The following is a 16,973-nucleotide window of genomic DNA, read 5'->3' as shown; positions in this document are numbered from 1 at the left end:
CAAGCTGCTCAGTTTGCCCAGCTCAAAACCAAAGCCCTTTTAGGTGAGACCAAGAATTCAGTAAATGCTTCCCAGTCTCTGGCCTGCCAGGAGCACCAGTCAGACCAGCAACAGCCACTGGAGGAGACAACAGCTTCCCACCCCTCTGTACTCCCCTGACTCTCTCTGCATGCAGAGTAAGCGGTGAACCTATAGGAGGAAGATTTATTTTTTCATGCGATCTGAAGAGATGGAAAAGCAGCATTGTGACCATCAGTCCACTGAACCAAGGCACCCAAGTCACAGGAATCCAGTGTCTGTGGTAGGAATGGCAGCCGCCAAGCAGCAGCAAGATTTTACAGCACAGCTAGAAATAAAGTTAGGACTAAAAGGAACCAATTAGAGTAGAAACAGAACTGAGCAATTTTTTTTAATATATTTTGTGAGGGAAAATAGGTATGAAAAACCATCCGAAACTGTGGGTTCAGTAAATCTTTGTTCTTGAGTTAGTAAAGATAAACATAGTATACTACTAGGACAGTATAGTTTACTACTACACCTAAAGTGTACTACCATAGTATGGACCTGTAAGGGGGCTATCCCTGATTAAACTGCTCTCACATTACTAAACAAATAGGCGCTGTTCAGAGAATGTTATTTTAAAGCATCACCTTGAGCATCCCTCTCCAACTCACCTTGTCTTCAGAGTCAGAACTTTTCAGTGTTGCGTTACTTAGTGATTCTGATGTGGCTGCAGAATCTGGCAGGATATTTACACCATTGGTGCCACTGCTGAGAACTGCAATAAGAAATGAGAAAATGACACAAATTCTCTACATATTTAGACTGTCCTAAAAGTTTTCTAAAGCAAACTGCATGCTGTTTTCTTGTTTAAGTCCATGAAACACTGCAATGTAAACTATAGAGTAACCATATATTTTGCAAGAGACATGAGGAACACGATGCAGCAGTTATTAGCAGAATCAAAATGCCAAATACAAAAAAGCAAGTTATCAAAAGGTCACTTCATTCATACAAACACTGCAGGGACTTCACCACACACAACTTCAAGCAAGCACCCTGCCCCCAGCCAGCAGGGCTCCTCTTTGGGCTGACCTAAGTACTTACATAGCAAACCCCCATTGAAAACATGTACCCCAAAATTAAGGCTTCTGTTGAGTCCGATCTGTGTCAACCAGCACGCCAAGAAATCACGCTAGAAACATTCGGTTCTATGCCAGATTCAGCTTTAACTGAAGTTAATTCTGTTTCAGTTGAACTGAACTTCAAAGTAACAAGAGGTGGGGGGCTGGAGAAACAGTTTAGGAGATACGGACACCTTCAAGAGTGCTTTTGATTTAACATCCAGTTTTCAATTATGCCTATTCCAATTAGCTATATCAAATTCTGTAACAATACAACAAGCATAACATACATGACCAAACTTAAGAATTCAAATCCTATCTCAAAGTCCCAACTCCAAATCGGTCCCCAAGCCTAGAGGCATCTCCCAGTGATTTCAGCGTTTTACACTGCTGGGCAGCTAGCTGAAGTCTAGCACTCTTCGGAGTGCTGTGGCTTATTATACCACAGTCAATGCCATCATTTGAGATTGTCAATCCATACCCTTAAAAGTCTCTTTTATTCCACAACCAAAGCATGGACTACACTGAAGTTAGAGGCTTGGCAATGTCACCCTAAAACTGAAGGTTTGACTGTGTTAACTCTTACATGTAACAGATACACTGAACAATTGAGATTTTTTTCTGAAAGGAGAAATCTAGAAAAACAAAACAAGGCAGATGCTGAGTAAATACAAACCCGGACACTAAACTGATTTTGTGTTTTCCTTCTCCCTCTGTGGTATTCTAGCAACAAAAGTATTATTTACCCATCTGTGAGAAAGCTTTCGGCTGTGGTGCCTGTAATACTGCTGGACGTAGCACGCTGCGCTGCTGTTCCTTCGGTTTCTGGCTAGGGAGACCTGCAAACACAGAGTTTTTTCAAGAGCTATAAAGCCTTGAAGTTGAAAAAATTAGCTTCATCTAATCTTCTCTGTAACTGCTTCCAACAGCACATACAATGGAAAACCAGAGATTTAAAAAGCTTCCAGCCCCTTTTTCCCCCCATCCTTCACCCAGTCTCAAAAGAGAATTGGTCCCAAATATAGAAGACTACTTCCTAGCCTTAAAGAACACTTCAAAATATATTCTCTGCCTTATCCAGGAAAACACAGGAGAATTTATGACTGACTCAGAAATAAAAGTAAAAATTTAAGAGGAATGACAGTACACAAGCAATCCTATAGATGCACTGACATATTATTCAACTACACATTCCAGGTCATCTTTTCTTCTTCCAGTGAAGTCAAGTCCAGATACTGGTAAACTAATTATTTTATTTTTAATTCCTCATACAATCAAATGTATTGGCAGTGTAATAGTCTTAGATGTTGTTTCATGTGACAGCCTTCTGGCTTCTGAACTAACCTGACCTCTTTGGTTTGCTATAGTAAGATACACAGCACTAACTCTTTAATTCCTCTCTAAGTCAAAAGGCCCACTGACCTTAAACAATTAGAAGAAACTACAAAAAAACCCCACCTAAAGACATCTTAACATCACGTCTACAAGGCAATGGCAATGCCTGAAGGCTCAGTTTTCTTCATTGAAGAAAACAAAGATGAACAATTGATTCAGTAAAACACTGCAACAGAAGTTGCTGTGAGTAACTCAGCTGAATATTCTGCGAGCAGGATCATTTCAGGCCACCCACATTCGAGGGGCACAACAACAATCGAAATAATTATCTTGAGTTCAAACATTTATATGAGAATTGAATCAAAGCAGGCCAAGCAGAGACAACGGGGAGATACATTTCAGAAATGCATGACTAATGCAAGCCAAAATTTGGATGCGTCTATATGCATTACACAGTGGCTAAGTGCAGAACCACTCTGGAGAATACAAGATTTTCTGCATAAACACAGATATTGCCGCCTTCCAGGCACAACAGCAGTTTGAGGAAACTCCTAAATAAATAAAATGCTAGAACTGGTTTCTTTGTGCTGTTGCAGAAAGCACTGAACTCACCTGCACTAGGTGCCTGACCATGGATAAGTGTTGGTGGCTTCAGCCGGAATCCGCTGCTCTTCTCCTCTACAAGCAAAATACAAAATTACAAGGACACAGCTGTAACACTCTACATACAGTCATAAATTATGTTTTCCCCACTGTAACAACCCACAAGTTTTATAAATATCCAACATAAGGACATTTCCAAAGAATTCCCTTCTTCCATAAGAAGCCTGAACTTCCAGGGATCACAGGAAATACACATCACAGAGAGAAACACAGACTGCAAGAAAAAAAAAATTCAAAATTGTTTTCCAGAAGAAACATGAAACAGACCATTTTAACAAGAGAAATTGAGTTCTTTCAGGGAAGGATTTAGTAGAGGTTTACTACAAGTAATAGAGGTTTTAAAGTGAGAATCAAACTAAGAAAAGGACAATCAAAAGTTTGACTGAACATGACAGTTACTAACAAGCACCCCCACACAGAAACCACAAACCACAGAACAATTGACAAAGTGGTACTGTCAAGAGAGGAGCCACAGGTCATTGTTGAACATCATCATGACCTTAGATTACTGATCTGATTTTTAATATCAAAAAACCAGTATCCAAAGTAGATAAATGAAAAGTTCCCTCAAGTTTTACCTTGAGGTTAACAGGTGAGCACGGAGCCATATTGCAGTCTTCCACCACCACTCCCAAAGCATGTCAGAATTTCAATATTTGTTATTTTAATTACCTCCAACAAGTGTGAAATCAAACAATGAAGTCAGCAAGAGAACAGCTATAAGATCAGAACCATCACCACTTCCATTCTCCCAGACAGGGTCTTACTTCTGAAGTACCGGACTACTTTGGATTGTGACAGACTGACAGCAGTTTGCTGAGAAAAAGCAGAAAAATGAGGAAGATCACCTGGTTCTGAGTCAGAATTGCCAGTAGAGGGTTCACAGAAGCTTGATGGCATAAAGACGTTGTTCTTTGTTACTGCAGTCAAAGAAAAAGAAAAATAAAGAGAAGCTGTGTATGTTGTTCATAAACTCTGTTCCCAGACACATCAAGGCTGCAAATCAAAAATGATATTTCTTGTAATTTGTTTTATTTTGGGTTTTTCTTTCTTCTGAACTAAAACAGCTTTATAATCACAGAAGTAAACAGGTCATCGTCCATAAACCCTTCCTTAGTTTCTCCTGAAACAGAGAAAGAGCAAATTTATTTTGGAGAGAAGATAAAATTCAAAACGGGAACCCTGTGTTTTATCCAAACTAGAATTAAAAGTGACATCAGAATGTAAAATACCATTACAAAATATGTATAACATTTCAAAGGGCCTCTGCAGAGAGTGCAGAAAGGAGTGTAACACCTGCTAAATAGTGTAAGATAACACTGGGCTCCTCAAAAGGCTTACGAGTGACAGCAGGGGTTGCACTAAGAGCTCAGCAGCTTCTGTTTCAACTGTCCTGCAAGGATAAAAATTCTACAGAAAAAGTACATGAGAGTATCTGCAAGTGTCACACGCAAGAAGCAAAACAGTCAACAACAAAGAAAAAAAATATTTGAAAGGAGCAAAGAACAGATTCTTTTCCACCCTTTGCTGGGTGCTGAACTTCTGTTCAGCAGCTGAAATACTTGTGGTGGTGTATGAAGAATCACAGATAACTCAGTTTAGAAAATGTGATGATCACAGCAGGAGGTAGATGCATCAACAGTCACAAGGCAACAATAGTAGGTTGGGGATTTTGTCTCCAACAGATCACCTTGCACGAGGTAAATACAGTATTTATCAGCTCTTTCTAGCTTTTATGAGGCTGCAGAAGAAGCTTAAGTATGCTGAAAAAAGAAAGGAAACTCATCTCTGAGCACTGTTGCATTAAAAGATGCAGGACTTGTGTTTTATATTTAAGTTTTAGATTCCCCACCCCACCCCATATTTGCTTCTTTCCTCTAATTCCATCTTTTTACGATGGTCTGCCTTAAGCTTAAACATGCTGTGAGTTTCATATAAGCAAAATTTCCCTACCCTTGAGAGCAACGTAACAACAACAAAAAATTTAAGAGGTTTAGAAAGCAAAAGATTTTCTGTAAACCAAGGCCATGGGATACTGTCAACAATATTTATTCAAAGAAGCCCTTACAGAAGCTGTAATTCCAGAGGTCACCCTTTGACAACACCACACATCAGAAGAGAACAGGGGAGTCAAACAGGGACTGAACAGCCACATCCAGTCAAAGTGTATTAGCCAGGCAGATGCTCGAGAAAGCATGCTGGCTCCTGAAACATCCAGTATCGAACCACAGAACAGCCAAATAAATTGTTCTCCTCCGCTTCTTAACAAATGTTAGCGTTAAGCAAAATCTGAGATTTTAGAGATTCTAATTTAAAAGATAAAGGCATTACAGACGATTATAGGAACTAGGAATATAAAGTCCAATAAATAAGGAAGCACTTAACAGGCCGTACGCATTCTGTTATCCTAACAGAAAATCTATAGACAAAAATCACCATTTTCACTATTTTTGATGAATGCACACAGCATTCTTTTACGAAGAGTGATCGGCGAGCAGACAGCAGCAGCATTGGTCCCCTGAACCGTCTGCAATTAACAGCGCTGCCTGCGCCCGGAAGCCCACTAAGCTGCACTCCAGAAAATCTAGGTCTTAGGGGAGGAATTCCTCCTGACACAGACTGGCAGCATGAAAATAAAATATCACGCCCATAACATATCAGCAACTACATTTTTTAATTCCATAGTCACTTATTTCTTTGAAATTAAAAGCAGAAGAACTAGGTTTTCATCATTTAGTCGCAATTCCCAAATGTGCTGGATATTAGAGGAATACTTTTTTACCGTTCTCATGTTTACTGTTTGTCTCCTCTCCTTTATTTCAGCTGAGATGATGGAAAGAAAAGCAGCAGTCTCTAAACCTGCCCCAAGCGCTGACATACCTGAACTAAAAATCTTCCACTAAAGCTAAAAACTTCGTACTGTCTGTGACAAGAAAAAGGCAGAAATTTGAGAGACCATTCCCAAGGGGATGACAAATATCAAACATGCCCATTCCCATGTTTGTGACTGGTGGGCAGTGGTCACTCTCTTGCATTTGCCAGCTGAGAATGTTGGTGAAACACACTGAATCCTCTCCACTTTAAAAGGAATGGGAGAAAAAAGGACTAAACTGACTGAAGCATGACCTGAGAATTGGTAGATTTGCCTGGCAGCTGAGTAACTAAGAAAAAGGAGCTTTTATACAGATGTGTTAGGCAACCTGATCACAACAAATCAAAGAGATTTCTGGTAAAATCCTCAATTTAACAACATAAGGCTAAAAGCTGAAACTACAAATATATATAAACTTACAGATAGAAAATATTTTAACAAACAGATCTATCAACTTATTTGGGCAAAATAAAAAGTGTAAGAAGGAAACCCACTGCTCACATGGAATATTGTGGCAACATTTACCTGACTGAGAAGGAGGGAACTGAGTTAAGGATGAAGTTCTCTCACGCTTTACAGGTGGACAGTAGCTCCCGTCCTCTCGATCAGATTCTGTAGGAAAAAAAAACAATTAGAGAAAATACACAAAATCCCAGAGACACATATACTCATGTTTTTTAATCTTACAACCAGATTTCTTACCATCTCCGTCTTCTGGACTTGATCCATCCGCTGATCTCTGCAATCAGATAACAGTGATAAACCAAAAGTCACATACTGAACATTTCAAGCTCTTTGGATACATCAAAATGTTTTAAGCATCAGTTTGGAGATTTTTACCTTACTATCAATGATATACACCCAAGGCAATATATTATTTTTATGACTTACGATTAATCCAAGTTTACAAATAAGATACCTGAAAATTCACACCCAAGCACTAACATCCTCAGAGACTGTGCAATAATTACAGTTAGGTTTTCTATATACTGAAAAAAGCAAACTGGCATTTTTCAAATTTGTTTTGATTTTAGAAGTACCATAGAAGTTCCAAAGTCATGATGAACAAACCCATGGAGTTCATCCCAACACACTCTTCCTAATTAACGTAACTGACATCAGTTCCTTCAACAGAAGAACAGCACTGGAAGAATGTCTTTTAAAATGCATTCCAGAAATCACTGCTATGACATTTTTACAGGAATTTTACAGGAATTAGCAATGGATAGTCTCCTAGCATCTCCCACAGCACCAGGAACAAAACGGGAAGCATCCCAGGCTACCAACTATCACAATATTCAAAAAGTTTTTGAACAAAGGTTTCACATCTTGTCTGATGATTTCTAGGTGTCTCTCTCTCTCCCTAATCGCTCTGCCCATTCCTCAGCTGATGTAACACCCCTTGCTCCCACAAAACATAACCCTGCGATGGATTCTTTTCATTACGGAAGGCAACCAGGGGAGCATTAGCACCATCTCATTACAAAGTCCCTTGAGATACCAGACCTCCTCCCTAAGCCCAACGTGACCCCTTCATCCCCCTCCTCCCCCCCCTTCATCCCCCTCCTGCCCCAGGACACACACCTTCCCTTCACACAGCCCCACTTTGGGGAGGAACAGCAGCCCCAGGGCTTGTCCTCCCCCCCTGCCACTAGCCACGTGTTGGCACAGACAGGTAGACACACTTATCTGAAAGACATATCTTAAATATAAGAATACCAGAAAGTATAAAACTTTCTATTTAGCACTGCATGTATTTAGAATCTAGATACTATTGTACTACCAGCATTTCACTCTACACTAATAAAAAAAACATGCACAATGCATTTTGCCTATGCAATTAAGTTTAAGGGGTTTTCTGGTTTGTTTTACATTAATAGGAAAGTATAGCTACCTCACTGGCATCCTAGTCAAGTACTTTTGAAACCTTTAGCATAGGGAATGAAAAGCTGTAGACAGTTCTGGAACACACACACACACCCACACCCCCCATCCACCCATATCTATCAGACCAATCACATTAATTACTGTATTTGATGATCCATGCTCTTCCTATGTAACTGGTCAAGCACTCCACGCTACTAGAAGATGATCTTATTAGGCATCTCCCCTGCCAACACATATTAGTTTCCCAAAAGATAAGGCTGAAGTGGAAAACTATGATGTCATCTGTTTCGGCAATCAGCATGTCAAGTCAGAAAAAAATTCTGTTTTGCACAGAAAGCGTTGTCACCTACACCAACAACCTGTTTCCATTTTTAGCAAAAATCCTGAAAGCAAAAGGAAAACCATTTTGTAAGAAATTTGCATGAATGGAACTGCAGGTCTCTATGTGCAGAAATCCTTAGAAATCAACAAGTGACATCCCCCTGAACTTCAAAAACTTCTTAAGCCCTTACTGGCAGGTATTATACTCTCCATGGCCAAGTAACAAAGAAACCCACCAAACCTGTATAGCACAAGCTTCAAATTATCACGTTATTGTAATTTCATTACCTGATGCAAGCACAACCAAATCTACCATCACCACCTTTAGTGGGCAAGGAGTATCCGTACCCATAACCAACTGCAACCTACTAAGGGCAAAGCAGAGCCAGGTAGCTACTCTGAATTATTTCCATGCTTCCTAATCTGAGAGTTTTAGGACATTAAAGGTATGCAAAAGTCCATGTGACAAGTTTTACAGCTGTTACCAACACTGCCAACCCTCGTCATAGCAGATGCTGCACAGAATAATAAAAAAAGGTTTCCTTTTCCCTCAAAATGTATTTTCTCCTACAAAGGCGTCCAAGTATCTCCATCAGCTGGTGTGCTACCTCCCATCCGTACCCCCTCACACACTGCTCATGCTGTCAATTACTGCTTAGGGAAGTTGGGTCAGACTTTGCACATTTCCTACCAGAAAAATGCAACAATGGATTTAAATCTTTTAGAGACTCAGGAATTTAAAGGCCAGGGAAGAAAAGTCATAATCCGTTAGGTTGATCCCCAAACACAGGCAGGCCAAAGAACCTCGTTTATGTCTACCTCAGTCCTCAACCTCCCACCTGAGCATTTAAGATACCCATGTTTGATTTTCTGTTTTCAAATAAATGAGAATATGCACGAGTTACTCCACTGAAGAGTTGCCAACACTACTGGGAGCTGTTTGATTTTGTTATACTCAGCATCCAGTGTAAGACACTAATGACCGTTTCCTTGCTTTTATTAAAAAACTTGCTGTCAATAGTCACTCCCCATTACCTGGGGCATTCACCTTCCAGACCTCCTCAACCTTGCATTAAATCTCACGCTTTTTCTCTATAATCTTACTTTTACCAATGACCAATTCGCTCTTGCAGATCTTGAAAAAAATATTCCAAAATCCTTCATCATCAGAAGAAAGCCTTTCAAGAAAATAAAGCTGGATGCATGTGCTCTAATGAAGCCTGGTTTCCCACAGATCCTACCTAGATGACAAATAATGTGGAATAAGCTGCAGTGAGAAGTAAACGCTGGGGGCAGCGAGCTGTTTTCTCTCCTCTCTGGTCTGCCTCTACCCCCAGACTGCAGAGGAACCCAGAGCCAGGATCTCCACACCTCTCAGCACCTCTAGACAAACCTGACAGAGTTAAAGGCAGATGGCACAGGGGGCAAGGAAACACAGAGCTGCTTTATTAGCATAAGCTTCGCTTTCTCATGAAGCCACACTAGAAAATAAGTCACCGCTGCAGCCAGAAGTTGCTCACCAGTATTGCTTATTCAGGAGAAGCTGGGAAGACTAGACAAAAATAAGGGGAATATACCCATGACAGAGTTTATCTGAGACTGGGAAGAAAACACATCAGATTACAATTTTTGATAGTAAACAGCAGTCCAGCCTCCCCATCAGGCCCCTCAATCTGTACTTTACAGCGATACTCGTTTTACACAGACACAGAAATATGCGACAGAAATGAAAGCCAGGGACATCTCATCTTATAGGGAAGCATTAAGATGATTCAGCTTCTCTCCAATCTTTGAAATTAGAAGCTGAAGAGATACTTAAACCAGTAACATCTAAATCCAACCTACAATTTACTCCTCAATTCAGCACAGAAGCCACCTTCCACTTACTCCCTCCTTCCCCTACTTTTAGAAATCCAGCTACAGAAAACTTATTTCTAAATCAAGGCTCCTGCCACTCTGACACAGTTCTAATTAACCAAAATTACCTTTTTCAAGGCTACCAACTGCTTTTAAAAAGTGCAAATGAAACTTATTAGCCATCCCATACTGAAGCACAAACCATTTCTTTACACCCATTACTTCCTCACACAGTTGTTACAAACTAACAGAGGACTTTAAAACTTCAACAAATTTGTCCCTTTTTGTTTATTCACAATCATGAGCAGAAACAGGGAGGGCAAGGGAGAATTTAGGGAAAGCAAAGAAAGGTCAACATAATTAAGTGAAATCTGTAAGAGTACACTTAAGAGTGTTTATCTTTGAAAAATGCATTTAAGATGCAAAAAGTCTTACGCAAAAGGAATTCAGAGCATGGTACAGCAAGTCTGGAATCCAGACACTCTGCACATACATGAGCATCACTAACTGCCACGGCCATTGCTTAAAAGCTGTTCCAGAACCTCCTCACCAACAGGGTCCTGCTGGCACAGCAGGATGCTGCTGCAGGCTGGCTTGGGTGAGCCTCGGGAAGGTCAAGACATCACACTCCGCTCTGCAAGAGACAGTTTCTCTGGCCACACCACAAAAATATCTGCCTGTACATGTACAAACAATACCAAGGAAACAAGAAATATGCAGTGTTTCCGCTTCAGAGCTCAGCCTTAATTCATCTTTTCTTCCTAAGGTCCTGGGAAGATTGCATGGAACTTTCTGCTCTGGCAAACCAGTACGAGCACTCTGAAGATGCATCAACCTTGTGTGTATTTCAAGGAAAGTTTTACTCCAGCACCGAGATAATTTGAAAAATCCTTGCCAGTGCATCTGAAGGCCAGTTACATGCCTATATCGGGTACTGTACTACTCCACAGATTTAAGTGGATAGAGCGAAGTTCAGTTCAAGGATGTATAGATACCTGTTGTGTACAGCCAAGAATTCCTGCATACATTCCCCAACAGCACTTTTGGTTCTTAAACTTCTTTCAGACCTGGGTTAACTGGTGTAAGATTTTCTGCTCTTTAGGAACAAGTCTAAGATAGTGACCACTTGCTGCAGTTTTCCTGAAAACTCTGGTTAATGCCATTCTAGTAACACTGTCGGTTTTGTATCATTTAAAGTTGCCATTAAAATCTGCAACTATGTTTACCAGGTATATTTTAAAATATTGACCCTTGAAAACTTTAATCTTAAAATCAAAATAGAAAAACTTCTGCAGCAGGTCATTAAGCAACAGCCTGGACACAGAAAGGGGCTTAACCTACAGCAGTTTGTACCTTGTCATGACAATCCATTTGACACTGGGTTTACCTGAACAGCCTATTCTTGGGGAAAAAAAAAACCAACACCAAAACCAAACCAAACCAAACCCACAACTTATTAGTGCAGGAAAAGGGTGCAGGTGTTGTGTGGAGCAGCCTTAATGGGCACAGACCTATCAAAGAGTATATGCATAGTGTGTGGTCACAATGAGCAGTGACTCACCTGCACCAAGAAAACATGGTCCACCAGCCAGAAAGATTAGAAACACTTACAATTGCTCTGAAAGACTGTATGGTTCATTTAGTCATGCAACCTTTCTAAAAATATTTTGCTCCACCACCAGTACAAAAAAAATAATCTTAAATTAATAGCTTTTTCCTACCTCAAGGTAGCGTTTGGGGTTTTTTTCCCCCCCAAGTACCTAAATTCACAATTCTGGTTTAGCATTTTCTGGCTGCTTTTAATCTGTTAAGTACATTACAGGTTGGCATGACAAGCTCCTGTTTATATCCAGTGGAAACACAGCATTAGCTGCTCCCTTTGTCAAGCTGCAGCATTACGGCTCAGAGGGAATAAACAATCCTCCCCTAACTGCTTGAAGCAAATCCCTCATATATACCCACGTTCTCGCTCATTTAGAAGAGCTCTCATCCTTAGCAAACACAGAGTTTACATCCTAAATTTTAAAATTAATACTTGATGTATTGATGACTTCTACAATTATACCCGCTAGGGAGCACCAAAGAAATTTCATTTCTACTAACTGGAGCAATGGCTTAGAGGGGACCAACACCCGAGATCAACGAACCAGACAGACAGTGGGCTCGCTGCACTACCTAAAGTTAAAAGCAACAGATTCCTCCTAGTGGAAGGGACTTTTTTCTTTCGACCCCTCAGCAGCAGAAGTACTTGGTAGGTTCACACTTACCCCTGCCAGTCCTTGTTGAATAGGAGCAAGCTGGGCTTCAGAAGTGGGACTCAGGGTAGCACTGACTGAGGCAACAGCGGGAGCAGGGTGCTCAGAGTCGCGCTTACCAGCTGATTCTTTGTGACCCAGACCATGGTGGGGGGACTCAACCTCTCCCTGGGGGTCCTCGCCTGAATCCGACAAACCTTTTTGCTCTGCAGGGGACTGGGAGCAGAAAAGACAACGGCCCTTCAATGCAAGGCTGCAACACAAGACAGCAGTCGTCCTAGTGTAGCGAGAGGATCTGCTAATCTGTTTTTAAATTCCAGTCTTTTCCCATATGGCAGAAGGAATTGCTTGCTGCTGAGACACCGACTGAAATATGCACAAACCAGGTAACAGAACCTGCTGACTGAACTATCCTCCCCTCCCCACCAAAAGCATCATTTTGCACAAATGTACTTTTTTTTTTAAAAAAAAAAGTTAGCTCAAAGTTTCAGTCTCCCTGGCAAAAGAGCATTTTGCCAGCCATGGGGTTGTTGGGGTTTAACTCCTCTCTAGGTCTAAAGGACAGCTAATTGCTTTACCCCCAGATTCAGACATAAAAATTAAAAATTAAATAGACAATTGCTGTAAATTACTGTCTTTCACTGCTTATTCAGACCACGTTTGGGGTCAGTGGGGTTGATTACAAAACTCTGCACAGAAATTCATTATTGTAACATTCACACAAGACAATCCTTTCATATTCACGATGGTGAATTATCTGAAAACCAACACCAACATTTACTTTTGCAAATTACGAAATTTGCCTATCTGTTTCAGGGAGGGGAATGACAGGATAGCTAGTGCACACTAACAGGATTTGGCGTTTGCTGAACTTCTGCTGCAGACTCTACACTTGAGATTATTTAATGCTGCAGGTTCCTCACTTGCAGAAAAATTGGGCATTACCATGTTCTGCACACGTCTGAAGAATTAAACACTTAAAGACTTTAAGCCTGAACAACTGCATTGTGAGAAAAGACTAAATTATAGTCCATGAATAATATGCACGCCAAGGATGTTCTCCCAGCTGCAATTTGTGGGCCAAGCCTCCTGGTGTTGTATGGTGAAGCATCTGGAGAATCAAGCAGTTAGGTGAAGACGTCACTCAGAAGCACATAAGTTTGGCTCGCTCTCAGAAAGCATTCAGTAGAATGAAGAGAGACTTAAAAATGCTCATCATTGCCCAGGTCCATGCAAAACAGGGCAAACAGCAACTTCAAAAATAAACAGCAGCTTTTGAATCTTAAGAACCCAAAGTTCTTCAACTATGACTCGCCCTGCCCTCAAACAGAAGCAATTAAGAGACAGCAATATATGCAATTGTATCAGCAGATTCATTTCAGTTCACTGAAGTTACTCAAGTTTCAAATCTTGCAAGAAATAACATTATCCCCATTAAATATGTTTTGAGCCCTAATGATAGGTATGCCAGGTAAAGCTGGGGATGCTGGATTTTTGTATTTTCAAAATTTTCTGTTACTAATTGACCCAAACAGTAACTTAAAACCCCACAGAACAAGAAAGAAGAGTTAAAGAAACATTTTGTTTGTCACCCAAAATTAAACCGAGTCCGGCACTCTGCTCTTCTTACCTCTTTGGCTCAGAAGAGCAGCATGGAAAGGCTACCTGGCACAGCACTTACAACATACGTAACTCATACGTAAAGGAAGGGGTAACATATGTCCTCTACCCAACGTTTTATATCCATTACTCCTAGTCGCTTTTTTATGCCATCTCACTTTCCAAGTTAACAGCATTCCAAATGTCACTCAAACTGTTTTCTTCCCCTTCAAGAGGAGACAGTCATAAAAAAAGTACAAGAATTAAGTCACAATTACCTGCATCACACCAGCCACAAAAGCAGTTATGCAAGCAGTAGCAGCGAAAACCTGATTTTTCTCATGGCTTATGTTTGCATGCATCCTCTGGTCCTCTCACTCCACTACTCCAAATCTCACGTATCTCAGGACTCAGACCTCTCCCCAGTCCTGCCGAACCGTCACCCCCAGGGCCAGCAGCAGTCTGTCTGCACCAAGTGGAGGCAGCAGGGCCACGCATACAACCTCTGCAAGGGAGGCAATTTGGGTCTCAGTGATCCACCCGAGGTTTCTAGTTTGCAAGAAGCATGCTGAACTGTTTTAACATCTAAACCTCTATCACCACGTCAATCGTTTCCGCAATCTGCAAGCTTTCAGCCCGGTAAGCAGCAGAGTGCCAGCGGCAGAGCCGGCTTTGCTTGGCTTCCTGGCTGAAAGACCTTCCACCCCTCCAGTGGTCTGGAGAGCCAGAGCACCGAGAAGAGATGCCCGCAGGAGGACTGAGCAGACCACAGAGCCAGTCCACCTGCTGGGCAGGGGATGGAGGTGACCCTGCTGGGCTCACACAGCCTTTGGGGAATCTCCGGGGGGGACAGCACCCTAAAAACCACAGTGGGGAAAATGCTGAAAGCTATTACCAGAATGGCACTAGGAAACAGGAATGGGGGAGACCATCCTTGCCAACAGCCAGAATGAGCTAACCATCACCAGGGATCTGGAGGCAGCAGGGAATGATTAGGAAACTGTAGACAGATTCTTGGGCTGAAGATTAAGAAGATTCAGTGCCCATAAGAACACAATAACACACAGGAAAAGGGTACAGATGTGCTCCCACATAAAAATAGCTAAATACTTCATTTTTCTTCAGCCATAATACACAGGATTTGGAGGAAAAAGAAGCAGGAGTATAACTCTGAAAACACAAGTGGCCATCCTTGTGCATGGGGTGCCCGCACGTGCCTGGCTGGGAGCTGACAGTGTGAGCGTGCATACGGAGATGGCTGCAGAGACAGGTGGCTGCAGTCCTGTGGAGTGGTTGGATTTCACCTTAATGGTCTTTTCCAACCTAAATAATTCTATGACACAGGATGGCAATGCAGGGACTCCCACATACAAGAGCTGGAAAGCATCAAGTCAGGCTATAAACGGGTTAAAAAACCCCAAACACCCACAAAACTGAAGGAGACAAAAAGCCCATTCTGCTGAACCCCTTGGCAGAGGATCACATAGATGGTAGTAGCTCACATGCTTGGGTTCAGCAAGCAATTGGAGAAATGCAAAGAAAAAAAAAAAAAGAGCCTTACCACTTACACTGACTTCTAGCTATAGATCATAAAATTGCTAATAACATAAGAAAAGGCAAGAACATTCAACACACATTTGTACTATATACTTAAAAGTGGAAATGACAATAAACTATTTAGCAAGTAATTCATATCAATACAGTTTATAACATTTCAAACTAGGCTAAGTAAACATGCATCAGATTTTAGCAGTTCTTTTAATATGCGGCAAATATTTTAAAGAGTGAAATAAGCAAGGTAACCTTATGGCATAAATCTGATTTCTACCCTAAGGAAAACTGGAATATGTGCTTCAAGGCCCAGAAAAGAAACAAACCAAAAACAGTCATTGCCAATTGCCACTTCTACACAGAAAAACCTGAGACCACGTTGAGACTTTCTTGGCCAGGTTAATACATGAAATTTTATTTTTAAAAAAGCAATATATGAAATAGATCAAAAACTACTGCAAGTTTCAGTATTTTGTAAAGAGTATGTGGTTTAAGTTGAGAAAGACAAAACCAACAAGGGCCTCAAGGACTTGTGAAACCAAAACTGCTCCAGACAGAAGTTTGTACAGCTGTTCTCAAAAAAGCACATCCAAGGAAAACTGCAAGATCTAACAATTCATTTCACTCTTCAGTCATGCTTACTACTGAAGTGTCTTGTAATCTCTCAACTTCATAAATCCTGATCTAAGCTCTTGTTCAAACTTCTATGGAACTGGTGAAGAATAGTTCATTCTCTTCCTTTTTGCTGAAATGTTTTATGTTTGTGATTTGTGTCTCACCTTGAGACTCCTTTTCTCTAGAGAAGCATTCCTTGGAAGTACGGCTCTAGGGAGAGCATGGCTGAAACCTGTTCCTGTCTCTTAAATATTAAGGCAAAGATCAATGGAGAGTAATAGTTTTAGGAAGCCACCTACACAAACTCACCTTGCTCAGGCAGATCAAACATCTATTTTATCAAAAACAACAACCTAGACTAAACAGAAGGCTACTTGGAGATTTGGCTTTCTCTGCATTGCAGGAAATAAGGAGACACATAAAAAAATATATTAAAAGCTAAGATTAACGTGATGCTAAATCCACCAAATATAGGCAAGGAAATAATACTCCTTTTTTATAAGGACTGGCACAAACACTGAGGTCAGTTTTTCCTCCCAGCTCTAAATTGGGCTATTTATGCCTCCTCCTTTCTCATCTTCCCCAAACTAGCACCCATACCCAATGGTGCAAAAAGATTACTCAGTGTATCTTCACAATCTTTCTTTACCTGCTTAGGGCTGAGGACAGCTTTCTGTGTCCTCAGTAGCCTTTGACATTATCAGCCTCTCTCTATTCCTCTAAGCTTTGCCTTGCACAACTGCCCTCCCCAAATACTTAACGATCATTCTTTTAAGTGCATCAGTGTAGCAATATATTGACAATTACGAACTCTTAGGCATTAACTTTAACTCGTTAAACATACTATCCACTCACACAGTTCAACCAGGTCTCCCTAACAAAAACCTCTTGCCA

At 41.0% G+C, this 16,973-nt stretch overlaps 1 protein-coding gene across 2 annotated transcripts in view; it reads right to left on the bottom strand.

Annotated features, from left to right (window-relative positions):
* The window catches only part of RANBP3 (RAN binding protein 3), a 48,939-nt gene that overhangs the window by 16,834 nt on the left and 15,132 nt on the right, over nt 1-16,973 (bottom strand). The window contains exons 3-9 of one of the 2 annotated variants that reach the window (XM_080384121.1): nt 12,327-12,530; nt 6,697-6,733; nt 6,520-6,606; nt 3,971-4,042; nt 3,072-3,137; nt 1,871-1,963; nt 675-778 (exon numbers count right to left, since the gene is read on the bottom strand). In XM_080384121.1, the coding sequence (XP_080240247.1) occupies nt 675-778; nt 1,871-1,963; nt 3,072-3,137; nt 3,971-4,042; nt 6,520-6,606; nt 6,697-6,733; nt 12,327-12,530 (663 nt within the window). The remainder of the gene's footprint in view (nt 1-674; nt 779-1,870; nt 1,964-3,071; nt 3,138-3,970; nt 4,043-6,519; nt 6,607-6,696; nt 6,734-12,326; nt 12,531-16,973) is intronic. The other variant, XM_080384122.1, reaches the window with a different exon arrangement.

This window comes from Falco punctatus, assembly GCF_963210335.1.
Source record: "Falco punctatus genome assembly, chromosome: 4".
In the NCBI taxonomy this organism is placed as follows: Eukaryota; Metazoa; Chordata; class Aves; order Falconiformes; family Falconidae; genus Falco; species Falco punctatus.
Note: the sequence above shows the minus strand (reverse complement) of the source record. Positions and strands in the feature narration are given on the sequence as shown.